A 17,453-nucleotide genomic window follows, 5' to 3' on the forward strand; every position below is an offset into this window, starting at 1 on the left:
CCGGTTGAAACCCCCTGAGCTAGATGATGAGCTTGTGACTCACCTTCCAGCAACCATCATCATCTCGGGAGTATTGTCTCATCTTGCCCCGTGCATTCCATTCACGCCCACACGTACACACACATACATACACGGTGATGTGATTGGCTGGCTTTATTACGCAGAACTTCAGGGAAACGTGTAAACAAAGCAAAACCCCGGAAAAGGGAAGTGAAAGTATCACCACCAAACAACAACCAAACCAAACCAAGCCGAGTCGGAGTAGTGAGTGCTGTAATAACAGTTCGGACGCTTTTAAAAGAAAACAAGTGAAACATCGAATGGAAATCAACTCTCAAAAGCGTAATTGGTAGCGTTGTTGCAGACAGTTTGTACATCATTAATGTTCCAGTCAGTCAGTGCTGACAGCACCTCCTCACAGCGTTCTGACATGAATCTCTTCCACTTTATAACAACTTCAAGCTGCAACCGTTTGCTCCTTCAGGTAAATTGTTGCCTTTTTTTAAAAACACGTTTCCTGGTCACTGTGGATATAATATTCGGTACTTTAAACATACTTACAAACTGGCTTCGTGGTAGTTTTCTAACTTTGCTAGCATCGACATTTAAGTGTTTGTTGTTTTTACATGGCTGCTGTTGTTGTTGGTTGTTGACCATTGTTTTGTTTCCCTCAACGCATTTTGTTTGTGGCTTTGTGCGCGTCAGTGTTGCCAGGTTTTTGCGAGAGAAATAAGCAACCAGGTCTATGAAAACAAGCCCAAAAGAAGCAACTTAGCCACATGAGCACTTTATCGGCTATTTGGAGGGGGGAAAAAATAGCCGATATACAAGCTCACAACTCGCGACGTGTTGTGAGCTTGTAAATCTGCTATTTTCAAAAACTCTTGCAATAAAATGTGGGATATTTGGAATATTTTTGAAACATTTCTAACACCACACAAATGCTCCCGAGTCCCTGGTCACAAAACATTGTCATGAAAATATTTGAGAACCACTGGTTTAAATAATAATTTGAAAAAAAAAATGCAAGCCCAAAAACTGCAATCAGCAACTACCGATAATTTACAAGCAACTTCACAGAAAAAGAAGCCCAAAGTCGCTTATAATAAGCCGACATGGCAACACTGGTGCGCGCTGTTTTCTCTCTCCGCCGGGCCGGTAGGGTTCGTTCATGTTGTGTTGTTGTGTTGTGCTGTTCTCTGTCCATTGGTGTGTGATAAAGTGTGGATCATTGTTATTGTTGTGCAGTCCTATTCTAGTCAACCTACCCTTCCTGTCCTGTGAAATGAGCTGACAGCGAGAGGATCCACTGGCTCCAGCATTACATGACAATGGCGAGAATAGCCTGGTACCAGGAGAAGGTAATGCATGCAGATTTGGTGGATTAAAGCAGCTTTGGTTCTCAAACGTTTTTCATCTCAAGGACCGCCTATAAGTAACCCATTAAGACCTGAGAAATGTCTTGTAAATACTAACAGTTTTCTGAAAATATTTTGTTCCAGGGACCCCCATAAGCAAAGATTTGAGTTAAATCTGTTCTCTTTAAATATATATAAATATATTCAAAGATTTGCACAAATTTTCATGCAGATCTAAAACTCGGCACAAAGTGATATATATATATAGCTTGTATGTCTGCTATTTTTTCAATAACCAAAGTATAAAATAATGGTTAAGTGGTTAAAATCTAAAATGACACAGATGCTTTCCCGGTTTTAATGGGTGTAATGTGTATTTGGACGTGGTCCCTCATCACTCTCCCATAGAAGATTTGTGTTGTGTATATATATATATATATATATATATATATATATATATAATATTCATACAATATAAAAAAATGTTCCAAGATGTTTTTGAAAATAGCAGATCTACAAGCTCAATTAGTTCACAGTGGATCCCATTCCGACATGTTGTGAGCTTGCAGATCTGCTATTTTTAAATAGCCAATGTATCTTGGTTTAATGTGGTTAAAGGTTTCATGACGTTCAGTTTTACCACACATTAAAAGTCTTTGTCATGGTCCTTCAAACGTGTATAGAAAGTTTTAACAAAAAATTCCACTCCATTGATCCATGGCAGGTGTTTTTCTCTCACATTTCTAAAGCCTTTTCAACTGCAATGAAAAAATAAATCTTTGCCTGCGGGTGTCGCTGGTGAGGGATTTTACCTGTCAATCATCGCCTCTGCTCCGCCCCCCCCAAAGGAAAGGATAGGGGAGGGGAGGGGCGAGGAGGAGAGTGGGCGGGATTAATCGGCTGTGACCTCACTGCCGAAGGGCCAAGCTCAGATTACTTTTCAGCCTAATTATTCAGAAAACCCAGACCACAGAAAATCCACTGAATGTTCAAAGTTCCGATTTTTTGGGGGTAATTGAGGTCATAAAACCCCCAAAAAAACATAAAAAATAAAAAAGGGAAAATGAATGTCATAGAACCTTTAAACTGTTTTTGAGGCTGTAACCGGTCTCCAGACACCACTTTGAAAACCACTGGATTATAGCGTTTACTCAATAAACAAATGTTGTGGAAAAAACTAAAACATGTTGTCCTTGAAACAGATTGGTGCCTATGATCAACAAGTCTGGGAGAAGTCTCTGGGACAGGCCGAACTGAATGTAAGACTTTTGATTCATGCTGGTCAGAGAGGGCAGAGTGTTTGTCTTTATAAGTGCATTACCTCAGTGGTTCTCAACCTTTTGTGGACCAGGACCCACTTGAAAATTTCAAAAGGGGTTCACGGCCCACCCATCTGACCACATAACATGGCAGCCCACGTGGTAAGATGGGTGGGGGCCGCATGCATTTTCAGAGCATGTTTATTTTAATGATCAATCAATCCGTTGTATACTTCTAAGGTCCTGCAGTATTTATTTAGTGTTAAGTGTTTTGCCAACTATGCCCCCTTTCCATTGCAGCTTAAGCACCACACCACACCACACTACACCACACCACACCACACTGCATCAAAATATCTACCGTTTCCATTACGCAAAAGTACCCCCGCTCAAATCCACAGGTATGAGTAGCAGACTCCGGTCATTGACACTCATTTGTAATGTAAACATAGGTGGAGGTCATTGCTTTTTGTCTAACAATGTAATGTAGGTGAGTGGCCAACTGTCCTGTATACAAATGCAAATCACCTGTGCACGTGCGGGTGAACCATTTGGTTCGGTATGAACCAAATGGATCCTTATAACTGTGATTATAATACAATATAAATTATAATGTATTACAACTATGATAATTATAATACACTATAATGGATTATAACTGATTATAATACAATATAAATTATTATAATTTATTACAACTATGATAATTATAACACACTATAATAGATTACAACTGTGATCATAATACACTATAAAGTAGTATAATGTTTTACAACTATTATAATACACTATAATATATTATAACTGTGATTATAATACACTATAAAGTAGTATAATGTTTTACAACTATGATACTTATAGTACACAATAATAGATTATAACTGTGATTATAATACACTATAAATTATTATAATGTTTTACAACTATGATAATTATAACACACTAGAATAGATTTTAACTGATTTTAATAATCTATAAAGTATGTTTATTGTTTATATGTTTTACAACTATTTCCTGTTCTAAATAAAAAGTTGGTGAGTGATCAGTCATTATGAAGTGTTTGGCCCCGCTTGGCCTAGCTCAGACCTACCCAGGACTGGGTACTTTTTAGGCACCAGTTTAGTACCACTTACACACCACTTCATTGTAGTGGAAACCGATGCACAAGTGGGCGGTGTGGTGTGGTGTGGGGTGGGGTGAGGCCATGCATATGGAAAGCCGCCTTTAGAGTTAAGTGTTTTGCCAACTATCTGGGGACCCATTTGCAGTCTCCTCATGGCCCACCAGTCGATCACGGCCCACAGGTTGAGAGTCGCTGCATTACCATTTCCCCATGTCTGTAACTAACTCCTCCAAATGCCTTCCATCCAGGGCATTAACAGCAAACCAAGGAAGACAGGTTACATCAAGCCAGACCTCATTGATGTTGATTTAGTAAGAGGTACAGTAATAAATGTATTTTATTTCTCATATTAGTTGTGTTATGCATCTTGTTGTTTGACAATTTTTACAACTAAAAAAAAGTCACCCTCAGGATGAATTGTTTGCTTTGTTTTTATGTTCCATTTGCCTTACACAGGTCGGTTCTCCAACCTTCATCAGTGTGTGAAGGCTGGAGAGCTGAAAACAATTTATCCTGAGTGCGACCATTTTTATTTTTATAGTGTATGTTCAACAGTTTAGGATAATGCACCTTAGGGTCAGAGCGCTGTGTTATTATTATTATGTTATGTTTGTACACATCATTACTGTGGTGTAAAAATATCTGATTCAGTGATTTGCTCAAATTAACTTGTTTCTCTTATTTTGTCTTCATCATTCTAATTGTGCAAACATAACTAAAAACATGTCTTGTGTGAGCTGTGTGTGTTTTATCACAATCCACTGATCACAAAACTAAAGAATGGTCCTTTTTCCTGTCAGGATCCACATTCAGCAAGGCCAAGCCAGAGAGTCAGTGGACTGCTCTGACTCGCAAGGGTCTGGTCAGAGTGCTGCTCTTCCCATTCTTCTTCCAATGGTGGATCCAGGTGACATCCAAGTACATCTGCTGGTGCCTTCTGGTGCTGTACTTCATGCAAGGTTAAGCTCCAGAGACCCCGATGATGCTCAGACCACACACTGCCCTCTTTTTCAATCTTCCCAATGATTTGTTTTACATACAGTTTTTCTTAACCACTTGGACCCTCTATACTTGGTGATACGGACCTGAGTTGGCACCTCCATACCAAATCTCTCCGCCCGAAAATAGCCGAGCTACAAGCTCACAATGTGTCGCAATGCATCGCAATTCGTTTACTGTGTCGCAATGCATCTACTGTGTCGCAATGCACGTACTTAAATCCTGTATACATCCAACGTAACTGTCAGAGGATAAGCATGACAAAGCCATCAGAGTACGGCATACTGCAGTACTGACGGGCTCTTTAACCCATTGAGACCTGAAGCCGATTCTACATGTCTCCTAAATCTCAACAGTATTCTGAAAACTTATGTTTCTATATCAGTGGTGCTCAATCTTTTTCATGTCTAAGGACCCGCAAAATTATATGTATTTGACCGCGGACCCCCCATCAAAATATCTTGTTCCAGGGACCCCCCCAGAAGCAAAGATTTGAGTTACAAATGTTTGCTTTAAAAATATATATATTCAAAAGATTTGCACACATTTTCACGATTTTTCAAAAATAGCAGATCTACAAGCTCATAGCGCGGCACTCGGTGCCGCGCTATGAGCTTGTAGATCTGCTATTTTTGAATAGCCCAAAGTGTAAAATAATGCTTTTTAGTTCAAATCTAAAAAATGACACAGTTCCAGGTCTTAATGGGTTAATAATAAACAAATTACAATTTTAAAGAGGGTTTTTCTTTCTCATCGTTTGCTTTCCCCCCCTTTTTTTTCCTCTTTTCCTTTTTCATTCCTGTGCTCAGTGGCAGCAGCAGTGTTGTACCTTGAGGTCCCCGGGGCCACTGCCAGTGAGGTGTTTGGGCCCATGTGTCTGATGCTGCTGCTGGGTACGGTGCACTGCCAGATCGTGTCAACAGAATCCAGCAGGAGCCCCTCGGGCTGCAGCCCGGCTGCCAGCAACAGCAGCACCAGCCCAGCACGCCGTCGGAGGTGGGCCGCCGCTCGGCTGCATACACATTGGATATTATCGCTGTTGTCGGTTCAGAAAACCTTGTATGTCTCCAAAACCATTACATGTCAGGAAATGGGGGGGAGGGGGAAAAGAGCCTGTGTTCCAATGGTTCCACTGTGGTTATTATTTAGTCACAGGCTCTTTGTTAATATTTTTCATTGGTTCACTATTTTATAAAACCCACAGACGCACTCGACCACTTTCACTTTCACTTAAAAAAAAAAAAGAAGCAGATCTACCAGCTCACGAGGCGTTGCATCGCGATGCGTCGTGAGCTTCTGGATTGGCTATTTTTGCTACTTTTGTTTGACACTGTAGTATGACAAAGTAGAGCATTAATTAATTAATGTTAATTTATAAAAAATAAATAAAAAAAACATTAAAATTTGAAATGTGCGCTCAGGTGGTGCAGTGGTAAAGTGCCTGGTCACCACCAAGGAGGTCATGGGTTCAAATCCACCCCGCGGTGCATCCTGCTTTTGTCGAGCGTCTACACACGAACACAGTTGGTCCGTGTGTGGGGATGAATCAATTGGCATAACGACTAAATTGGGGAGAAAAAGGGGTACAACAATACGGAGATGCGTGGTTTCTGCCCGACAGCAACAATATACCATCAACTTCCCACTGCCAGGCACATCGAGAAACCCCATTTGATACACTGTGTGTCTCCGGGGCCACTGTCTACACTGTAAATGTGATAATGTAATCAATCATTTAACTGGGGACCCCCGGAGCGCCTTCAAGGACCCCTTGCGGGTCCCCGGACCCCACGTTGAGAACCAGCGTCATACAGTATCCTAGGAGGGAGACCAGGTCTATGCTTGTTTATGGTAATGGCATAATTAAAAGTTTTTTCACACGTTGGCCTGGCTATCTGGCTTCCTTCCATGGTCTTTTCACCTAGAGGACAAAGGGCTCTAAAGGGCTTATTGTCTCAGTGCACACAGATGTACTCACGTTTCTCATGGACCATTGTTGCCGTGCAACAAAGCCTCTGGCCTACTCTCGCCAGCCTTGTGGTATTAGGTTGGTAGCTTTGACCATGGCTTGTCAGCAGTGTTCGCTTTCTTATTTATTATTGTGTCTCTTGGCAGGCCAAGGAAGGGCAGAGGACTGAAAAAAGCAGATGGAAAGGAAGACAGCGATGGCGCTGAGCTACTGAAGCCCTGGCAGCTGGAAGAAAACCAGAGGCTGTACAGAGCCGAGGAGAGAAGGGTACTGTCTGTCTGTCTGTCTTTGGGTTGGCACTGTCTACAATGTAGCGGGAAGCAGAGCATGAAACTAACTTCTTTCAGCCACCACATATATTGATCTGTAGGTCCAGAATTCCATTTAAGCCCACTTCATTTTTGGAGATGCAGTCAGCTCTTCTTAGCGGGTCTTCTTAGCGATTATTCTAATTTTATTTTGATTAATCAAATAATCTTCAAAATAATAATGATTTGAAATGTTTTATATAAACAAATCAACGTGATTTAATCAACTAAATTAATTAGCCTGATTATCCACTTTGTACTTTGTCATACAACGGTGTCATGCAAAAACAGCAAAAATACCCAATCTACAAGCTTACAACGTGTCGCATTGTGAGGAATTGTGAGCTTGTAGATCTGTCATATTCACGTTTTTTAACAATCGATTATGTTACTAAAATCTATAATTTTTTCATAATAAAATAAATCAATTAGTTTGATTAACTGCTGCACCCCTACATTGCCATCATAGTGTTCTTTCTTTATTGTGCTCTCACAGACCAATAGAAAGTCGGGGTTTGGGGCATCTGATGAGCTCTCCAGTGAGGAAGGGGAGGAGGAAGATGAAGAGGGTGATGCAGGCAAAATAATCCGTCCCCCATCTCACCCAGAGAGGCGTGTCACTGCTGGCGGCCCTGCCACTGCTTCTGTCCTCAGGAAGAGAAGTCTCCATTCCCTGCCAAAAATCTCAGGGTCACTTCAGGTACACATCCTGTGTTATTCTCCAAGTCTCTTGAGACTTATACAGCCTGCAACATAGCAATCACAATTGCTATGTTCAGTGGTTCTCAAACAATATCAATATCACAATATTTGTTGCCAAATATCTCTAGCCAGTGTCTAGCCAGTCTACAAGTTATTTCAATTGTTTTGTTTTTCTATTGTGTTTTTTTGCCACGTGTTGTAGACGTAGATTCTACATTATGCTATATTAACACATTTTGCTTGGCACCCCCTGGTACCCCCTCAGGGACCCCTGGGGGACCCCAAACTCCACTTTGAAAACCGCTGTGCTAAATGCCTAAATTGTAATGTGAAAGCAGGAAGGCGGTGGTGCCATGGCTAAGGACACAAACGTGAAACCTCGTGAACTGGAGCGCCTCATCAGGCCCAGCAGCAGCTCGCGGCCCGCCTCCGACACTGATGACACCATGTGGGAGGAGCTTCTGCAAGGTAGGGCTGCAACTATCCATTATTTAGCGATTGTTTTATCGATTAATTGAATAATCAATAATCAATTTGCTTATAAAATATATATTCTTTTAGATTTCTTACATATCAAGTTCATCATTTTGCTTATATGTTATGCTTTTTTTGCACAACAGCGTCATGCTTAAATAGTGAAAATATCAGATCTACAAGCCCTATTTTGGCCTATAATGACATGCCCAAAATAGGGATCGATTATTAATCGATTATTTTATTAACATATTGATTTTTTGAAAATTGTAATCGATTAAATTGATTACTTCGATTAACTGTTGTACCCCTTCTGCAAGGGCCTGACTCGGGCTCCACGGGCAGCACTGACAGCGACGGAGAGGGCAGGTACAACGCGGGCATCACCGTGCCCACAACCACCACTCTGAGCAGCGATGACGATGACAGCCTGCAGCAAGGAATCACCGTAGTGAGTTGAGTTCCTTCAATGAGACGATATGAGAAACGTTCATTCTACCTGTATAAACCTGACACCGTCATACAGCGAAAACAGACAGTCTACAGTTTCATCTTTCATCATCTGCTTCCATCATTTCAGATGTCATGTTTATCCTACCCTGTATGAGTTATCTCTACTGATTGGATGATGACCTGAAAATGTATTTTCTGTTTACTAAAAGAGCTGAAGAGACCCCTGTAATTGAACAGAAACTCTATCAATAGCAATGCTTGCTATTGGAAAATAGAGCTATGTAACACAGATGTTAACGCCTTTAAGCATTTGGGCCTGGGCTATTTTTGAGATTTTTTTACCAATAACGACTTGCCCAAAATAGGGACGCCAGTAATTGGTTATTGTCGTTAAGAGCCGTCCACACCAAGCATGTTAACTATAACTATAGCGATAATGTGAGCATCAACACTGATGTTGTTGTTATAGGTGTGGTGTGACCTCTGCCATCCAAGTGAGTAAGAACGTTTTTTTCTTATAACGAACTATATTTATAGTTAGTTATTGTGCTTGGTGTGGACGTCCCTTAGTCATTTGTGTCTGGCTTTTTGGACAGTCCAATGGGTTAGAAACACTACTCTAATACAACTTAATTATTGCACAGTAATACACCATGAACCTGTACTGTCTGGGACATGTACACCTTAGAAACCGACAGTATACTTACAATTCAATTCAATTCAATCTTTATTTCAGACTCAGGGTCCATACAGCAAAACATGACAATCACACAGAAAGCAATAAAATAATAAAAAGAAATAAAAAAAAAACACATAAAAACAGTCCAACTACAGCTTTTCAAAGTCAGTAGAGGCTGTTACGCCAATGTCTCCATATCGTGGAAGAGAACCGAGTAGAACTCTTGACAGGGTTAATTAACATCTTAATAACATGATTGTCAGACTTTTCAAGGCGACATATGAATTTGTACATTAAATTTCTTAACAGGGCTTGACAGGTAGGTACCCCCAGGTTTACAAACAGCTGGCTGGCACTGTGCCATCTTGGTACCCTCACCAGCAACCGTAGAGCATCATTATATGCTACTTTTAGTTTTCGCATGCTGCTAGCTTTGTAGTTACTCCATAAGTGAGCCGTATACAATGGTGTACAGAAGGCTTTAAAGAGTGATACCTTGACATGTACAGAGCATTTGTGAAATTTCCGCATTAGTATGTTTGCCTGGGCATACAATTTGCATCTTTGTCTATGGATGTCTTTGTCATCAGAGAGATCATCGGATATACAGTGTCCTAGGTACTTAATCTCACTGCACACAAGTAGTATGTTGCTACTGAGAATAAAATGAGGAAATACTGCCTTTTTATCATCTTTACTTCGCACTATCATGATGCTACTCTTCTTGGCATTATACTTAATATTAAAATCAATGCCATACTGGGAGCAAACCCTGAGAAGCTGTTGTAAGCCTGCACTGTACGGGGAAAAGATAATTAAATCATCTGCATACATAAGGTGGTTGACTACAGAGTCACCTATGACACATCCAGTTTTACACTGGTTCAGTTTCCTAGACAGACCATCCATGTATAAATTAAATAATAGAGGAGATAAAATCCCCCCTTGCTTAACACCATTACCAACATAGAAATGTTCGGACACAGTATTTCCCCACTTCACCTGCATAGTCTGATGTGCATACCAAAAGGCTAGTATCCTTATAATGTACTTGGGTACCCCTCTTTGGCACATTTTGTCAAATAACTTGAAATGATTCAACCGGTCAAATGCCCTAGAAGCATCAATAAAACACAGAAACATGGTGGAATTCTGGCTTCTATATTTTGCAATAATGTCCTTTAAAGCAAAAATACACATATCAGTGCCATGTTTCCTTTTAAATCCAAACTGGTTGTCAGCTGTGGTAATATACCTATCCAGTCTGTCCAACAGGATTTTCTCCAATACTTTGGATAGTATACTAGCTAAAGCAATGGGTCTGTAATTATCAATGCTATATATATGCAAGTTGCTTATTACTTCTTTAAAAAGTAAATAGATAATTATTTTTTACACATACAGACAGGCTATATATATCCTTTTAGGTATGCGGCTGATGTATTGTGTCTCTTTGTAGGGCCAGCTGTCTTGGCTGCAGGCGTGCCATCCTTCAAGGGACCGTGTCAGCGCTATAATCTGGGAGCAAGGCGAGTGCAAGAAAGCAGACATGTCCGTATTGGAGATCAGTGGGATCATCCTCACACGGGTACACTTCTAATACATAATATGCAACTCATTATATGTAAACTATTAACTATCTATTCAATGTGTAGTAATATATACATAATATACATCCATTATGTATTTTATTAAAAAATGTTAAGGTTTGTTTCAAGCCCATTTGGTGCTGGGTGGGTAAAACCTGCACAAAATATTGAATAATTGCTAAGAATGTGAGACTGCCTGATCCAGGCCGACTGGAAGTTCCACATTTTTGTTAAGTGTGCATTTATTGATTCTGTTCTTGGCTATTTTGTTTTGATGTTTGTTTATCCAACCTAGACCTTTGGGGGATTTCTATCATAGGGGTGTCAAACAAATCATTTCAGGTCATGGTCATGGTCTGGAAACTACGTTTTTTTCTCAAAATCATGGACCCCTTTGGCCATGGGTCGCCAGTTTGACACCCCTGGTCTAGCAGCTCTCATTCCTGTTCCTGTTTAGTGTGTGACGATGAATGACATGTCACTCTCAGGTGAAGTCAGTAGAGCAGGGCATGGGATACCTGGCGCTGGGCGGGCTGGTGACCGCCACCCTCTCGCTGCTGCCCTTTGCGTTCCGGCTGGTCCAGCACCTGGATGTGTCACGCCTGGGCTCCCACAACGTCATCCAGCTGGTGGCGACGGCCATGGGTCGGCCGGATGCCTTAGCCTACGCCTTCCTCCTCATCACCACGGTGGAGAGGCTCTGTCTCACCGGCCTCTTCTTCTTTATGATGTGCGTGGCCGAGAGAACCTACAAACAGGTGAGTGATAAGTGTGGCGTACAGTGTTAGGCAAGTTACTGAGGAAGCGTAATAGATGCAAGTTGCTTATTACTTATTTAAAAAGTTAGATTACGGTACATTACTTATTACTCGGTATCAAGAGTAACTAGTTGCATTATAACAAATAATATTACTACAATACTTTTACTACCCAACCCACCATTCTGTACTTGTCTGTCATTTAACCTGCTATGGTTCACTAATGCTAATACAAACTACAAATGCAATAACCTTTCATGCACCATCCTGGCTAAAGTGCATGCTCCCCTGCACTCAGGTACTCTCTATTTATCCTATTTAGAATACTTCCTCAAACCTAAAGCAATAAGCATTGAGCTTTGTGTGTTGTCGTCTATTGGGCAAGTGTGTGTTCTGATATGTAATACTGACCTAATGTGGATCTTGTTTGTCCAGTGCCTTATTGTGAACTTGGGTTAACTGTTAAATGTTTGTTTTTTTCCTTTTCTTTTTCCGGGTGCTAGTAGTAAATTCCTTGTACGAGCCCCATACTCCGCAATAAGGTGATTATGGTTCTAATTTTAAGATAAGCCGGTTTGAATCCAGGGCATGACCGTGTTTGCACGCTGTACTCTTTCCCTCGCCGATAAGAGACTCTGTACTGCATCCTATCTAATTAAAACTCGGCACACGTTAACATTTTACCCAACAGAACATGAATAATCTTTAAAAGAGATGAGATCAGAGAAAGGTGCTCTTCTCGCAGTTTTATACAGCAAGTCCCAAGTGCCATCCACGTCAATTATAGTTGATTTGCATCGTTCTGGTTGAGAAATACATCACATCTTTCTTTTTCCATTAACAGAGACTGTTGTTCGCCAAGCTCTTCAGCCACATCACTTCGGGACGAAAGGCCAAGAAGTCTGAAATCCCACATTTCCGGCTGAAGAAAGTACAGAACATAAAGATATGGTTGTCATTACGGTCCTTCCTCAAGGTTTGCTTTTTTCCCCTAAATGCTCCTGTAGTAAACAATATTGACCACTAGAGGGCGTCATGGTTTTGCCTTTTTGTTTGTTATGTCCCTCTCATTGACTTCATGATTGTTTCAATATAGAGACGAGGACCCCAGCGCTCGGTCGATGTCATCGTCTCCACCATCTTCCTCCTCGCCCTTTCCATTTCCTTCATCATATGTGCTCAGGTCAGCCATGTCTGCCAGAAATGATCACATTAATCTGATTAGAGATGATACTAATTCAATAGAATAGTACTTAGTTTCCAGCAGTCCAGCCGTCTTCCTCACAGAGGAAATAATGGCTGAACAGTGAACACAGTTATTTTGGGAACACGCAGCCACAGCCTGTTAATTCAAGTGAATCCATGGCTTTAACATGTGGTTGTTTTTAGTAATGTTTTGTTATTTGTGACTGATATTCCCATAGCTGTGTTTCATGACCATAACCACTTAAATAGTTATCCTCAAAGTCCTGAAGTGCATTCAAGAACATTGTTTGCAAATTGCAATGAGCATTCGCAATAAACACTACAATATTACTGGGAGGTTTTTTTTAACACGAGCCGTCCTCTAGGGCTGGGCAGTATATGATATATTGATATCGTGATGAGACTAGATATCATCTGTGATTTTGGATATCGTAATATTGTGATCTACAAGCTCACAACAGTTTAAGGTATTTTCCCTATTTTTGAAAATGATTGAAAATTTTAAACTACCGTCATCCTTTCCAGATCCTCTGGGTCTCCACATTGGGTGTGGTGATTTGTCACACACAACCTCTCTTCACCCTTTGACCATTTGTAAGCGTTTAATCTCAAACATAAACCAAGCGATGATTTTCCCCCCACAAATGCTTGTGAACGTTCACAAACAGTACCTTGTTGAACTTACCTCTGGCTTCCAGTTATGACAATGTGTTGTCATCTTACCTGTCTTTGTTCCTCAGCTTCTGAAGAGTCACAAGACATTCCTGGATTCTCTGAGCAACTGGGAGCTGATGCTGTGGGGCTCATCCCTCATCCTGTTCCTGCTCCGCCTGGCCGCGCTGGGATCCGAGACCAACTGTAAATACAGCAATGCCTCTGTGCTCCTCACCGAACAGGTAATGCTGTGCAACCTGGAAGTTGGCAGTCACAAGTATTACATGATCGCCTGATTGCAATTATTTGAGATAATCTCAATTAATTTAGCAGAATCGGCACAATCATTTTACCCGTTGAAAAACCTTCATACATTTTCAAACATCCTAATTTATATTAACATTGGCTTAAGGCATTGGTTCTCAACCTGTGGGTCGGGACCACCAGGGGGGTCCCCACAAGATTTTGGGGGGTTCCCAGATGAAAGTGAAGTGACAATTTAAGGAAAGGAGAAAAGAGCCTTACTGCATCAAAAGTAATCAACAGACTATACTATAATAAAGAATTGTTGAAACATTGGCCAAATTGTCAAATAATATAAGAAAGAGGCAAACATTGTGAAAATAGCCGATCTACTCACAACGCCTCGCATTGCGAGACATTGTGAACTTGTAGGTTGCTATTTTCACAATTTATCTGTGGAACAGAGTCAAACAAAATGTAATGCCTCAACTCCTACATTCCAAGTGCTTATCAGGGTGGGGGGGTCCCCAGTTCAAATAAGATTTTTTTGGGGGGTCGCGGCTTAAAAGGTTTGAGAACCACTGGCTTAAGAGAGGGCCAGCGGGCCGGCAAACCACGGCCACGTCACTCTGACTCAGACATAACCTTTTAAAAAAAACATACGTTCATTATAGGCATGTCACTATGACTCAGACGTAACCATTATTTTCAATCAGTATAACCTAAACGGATATTATAAGTCTCTTAGTCAGCCTGGATACAAGTCCAAAGACATTGAATATTCTTGTGAAAAACATTAAAAAGTTGTATAAATGTTTTAAACATTTTAACAGCACAAATCATGTGTGGGGGTCCCTGCCACAAAATACTTTCTCATGGGGGTCTACGGCCAAATGCGTATTCATTAGGGGGTCTATACTGTACTGGATTTTTTTTCCCACTTTTTTTCTCCTAATGGAAATATTACAGTATATTATTGTGCCGTAACTGTGCATACTTACCTGTATCTGTGCATTCTTCTCCATTCAGATTAACTTGTATCTCAAGATGGAAAAGAAACCCAATAAGAAGGAGGAGCTGAACATTGTGAACAACGTTCTGAAACTCGCTACAAAACTAATGAAAGTAAGAACGAATTCCACTGTATTGGATCTTGTCTAGCCTTGGGGGCAGGTCAGATGAGGTTAGCATATTATCTGAGCGGCATGCTTCCTCATAATGGTATGCTTTTGATTTGAAGAGTGTTATTGCTCTATAGCAGGACTGTGCAAAACGGGACCTGCAGGCAGTTCCGAAGTTAAAAGGATGTGGGATGATAGTGACCTATTTTGATGATATACTTAATGTGATATTTTGACGATTCATGTTGGTTTCAGTGAGTAACATCAGATATGGCCTGTGACGGAAATAATGTTAACATTGTGCAAAACCCATTTAAGCTCCTTTTCCCCCACTAATTTATAATAATAATCAATGTCTATGTGGCTCGGTTTTGAACCCTAATAGCTAGCTATGTTTATTTCTGTGGCCTCTGCCCTCAAAGATGAAATGATTGCACATTGTCACTGCTCCAGAGCTGATCTAACATATTTATTTCCATCATGCGCTAGGAGCTTGACACTCCGTTCAGACTGCTGGGTCTGACGGTGAACCCTCTGATCTACAACATCACTAAAGTGGTTATCCTCTCTGCTGTCTCCGCCGTGGTCAGCGACCTGCTGGGCTTCAACATCAGAGTGAGTGCTGTTTTTGTCCTACACTGGTGCACAACTACGTATAAATTACACTATAGTAGTTTATTTGCCCATGTCTCTATAACTACGGCTTAATTAGGCTTTGACAATGGAAATAAAGGAGTTCTCTTTTAAACAGTTAATAACATTAGAAAATACATGATCCAACAGACAAGTCAGCATCATGTCGGGAAACCTTTAAATCTGAAATGTGTGCAGAAGAGACGGGCAGTTGCTTGAGGAAAATAGTGCCCTTGAGCAAGCGTGTGTGTGTGTGTGTGTGTGTGTGTGTGTGCACACATGCGTGCGTGCCAACTCTCTTTTGTAAATTCACCGTAATATTCTAATCAATGTATTACTGTGTCTTTGCTTATTGTCTGTCCCAGCTATGGAAGATAAAGCCTTAATGTGAATACGCCAAACCACTATCGGTCAGACACTGGAAACTGGATCAGCACCTACGGCCTGCTGCAGACGGACACTGATACCACTGGTTCTTAAACTTATTTTTTCAATTTCAAGGACCCCCATTTTGGTATGCATTAGGCCAGAGACCCCCATAACTTAGAGAATGTACAAATGGTTCCATTTGTACACTCTCAGAGTTACAGACCTTTTTTAAGGGTCCCAACCCTTTGGTTCCTAACTATCAAGAATTTAGCTGGGGACCCCCTGGAACCCCCCTCCAGGACCCCCCAGCTTGAGAACCACTGATCTATACAGCACGTGCAAACCTACTGACAGTGTATGCGTCATCTGTGCCTTCCCACAAAACACTGGATGTCGCGTTCATCCAGTCTTTTCTCATCAGACTTCATCATCCACAAGCATTCGCTGCTCTGACCACTGCTCTAACTCCATTGGCTGCTCAGTCGGCACGGCGACCCAGCCATGTCCCTTAACCCAGTGCCTGGCCCTGGGTCCTTGAATGACCCCCACCCGAAAAAAAAAGAAAGAAAAATAACTGGGTGAGCTTGTAGGCTTCACCGTAAACCAGGCTTGGGATGTGTGTTATTTAAAGATGTGTGTGTGTGTGTGTGTGTGGGTGTGCTTGCGTGCGTGCGTAGGGGAGAGAATTAAGCGTGAAATAGGAAATATAGAGAATTGCAGAAGTGCTTATGGCATAATTCAAACATCAACTTGCACATGCCTCTTTTGAATGTCGACACACAGGACTGATGAAACACAGTTATTAGCAAATAAGGAAAGGAATCGTCCAGGTAAAAGTTTGAATTATTGCCTTGAGCCACCTCTCATAAGATATATAGATACAGGTTATGTATGGGATGTTTCTCAGTGGTGTCCGACGGTTCATTTCATTTTAAAAGGTGTGTGCCATTCAGTGGTTCCCAACCTTTTTACCTTGGAGCCCCCCCCCCATGTACATGTATATGTTAACCACTTAATATGGTATACATATACTTCTCCTACAACGAATAGTGAAAGTAGCCGATCTGCAAGCTTGTAGATCGGCTATTTTAGCTATGTTTTAAAAACCTTTGATATTGCCCAGTGCACGTTATGATTTTGTGCATCATGATCACCCTGTGATCTTTAGGACCCCAGGTTGGGAACCACTGATCTAAAGCCAATCAGGCTTTCAACATACATTATTACGGTTTCAACCTTTTGAGGGGAATTAAAAGGAACTCGTTATTAAGCAGACTTTATTTATTGGGGTTCCTCAAAGTAGTTATAATGGTATCTGTATGTCACTGTTCTTAGACCAGCAAACTTGTCTTTGTATTAAAGACCAATTAAAAAAACAACTATGAGATTAGATAAACCTCTGTTGATTCCTGGAGGGAAATTCTGCTGTCTTTGCAGCCACATCGGTAAGATAATAGTTTTACTCAAATGTATTGTCTTATATATAGAAGTGATAAAGAAAATCGTTTTCAACATTTTGGGTGGTGAGTTTTTATTTGTCTGCCGTATGTTTCTCT

General features: G+C 41.0%; 1 protein-coding gene across 1 annotated transcript; it reads left to right on the forward strand.

Moving 5' to 3' along the window:
• Nucleotides 1-205: 205 nt before the first annotated feature.
• On the forward strand, nt 206-17,411 carry phtf1 (putative homeodomain transcription factor 1). Its single transcript, XM_080423723.1, has 18 exons — nt 206-484; nt 1,249-1,361; nt 2,561-2,617; nt 3,989-4,058; nt 4,541-4,699; nt 5,549-5,735; nt 6,855-6,975; nt 7,513-7,716; nt 8,057-8,186; nt 8,513-8,643; nt 10,784-10,912; nt 11,402-11,671; nt 12,516-12,647; nt 12,768-12,854; nt 13,618-13,773; nt 14,804-14,899; nt 15,385-15,510; nt 15,894-17,411. Exons 2-18 carry the CDS (start codon nt 1,326-1,328, stop codon nt 15,912-15,914), a joined length of 2,112 nt encoding a protein of 703 aa, XP_080279849.1. The 5' UTR covers nt 206-484; nt 1,249-1,325; the 3' UTR covers nt 15,915-17,411.
• The last annotated feature ends 42 nt before the right edge of the window (nt 17,412-17,453 follow it).

Source organism: Gymnoscopelus braueri (assembly GCF_963280865.1).
Source record: "Gymnoscopelus braueri genome assembly, chromosome: 3".
NCBI classification, from domain to species: Eukaryota; Metazoa; Chordata; class Actinopteri; order Myctophiformes; family Myctophidae; genus Gymnoscopelus; species Gymnoscopelus braueri.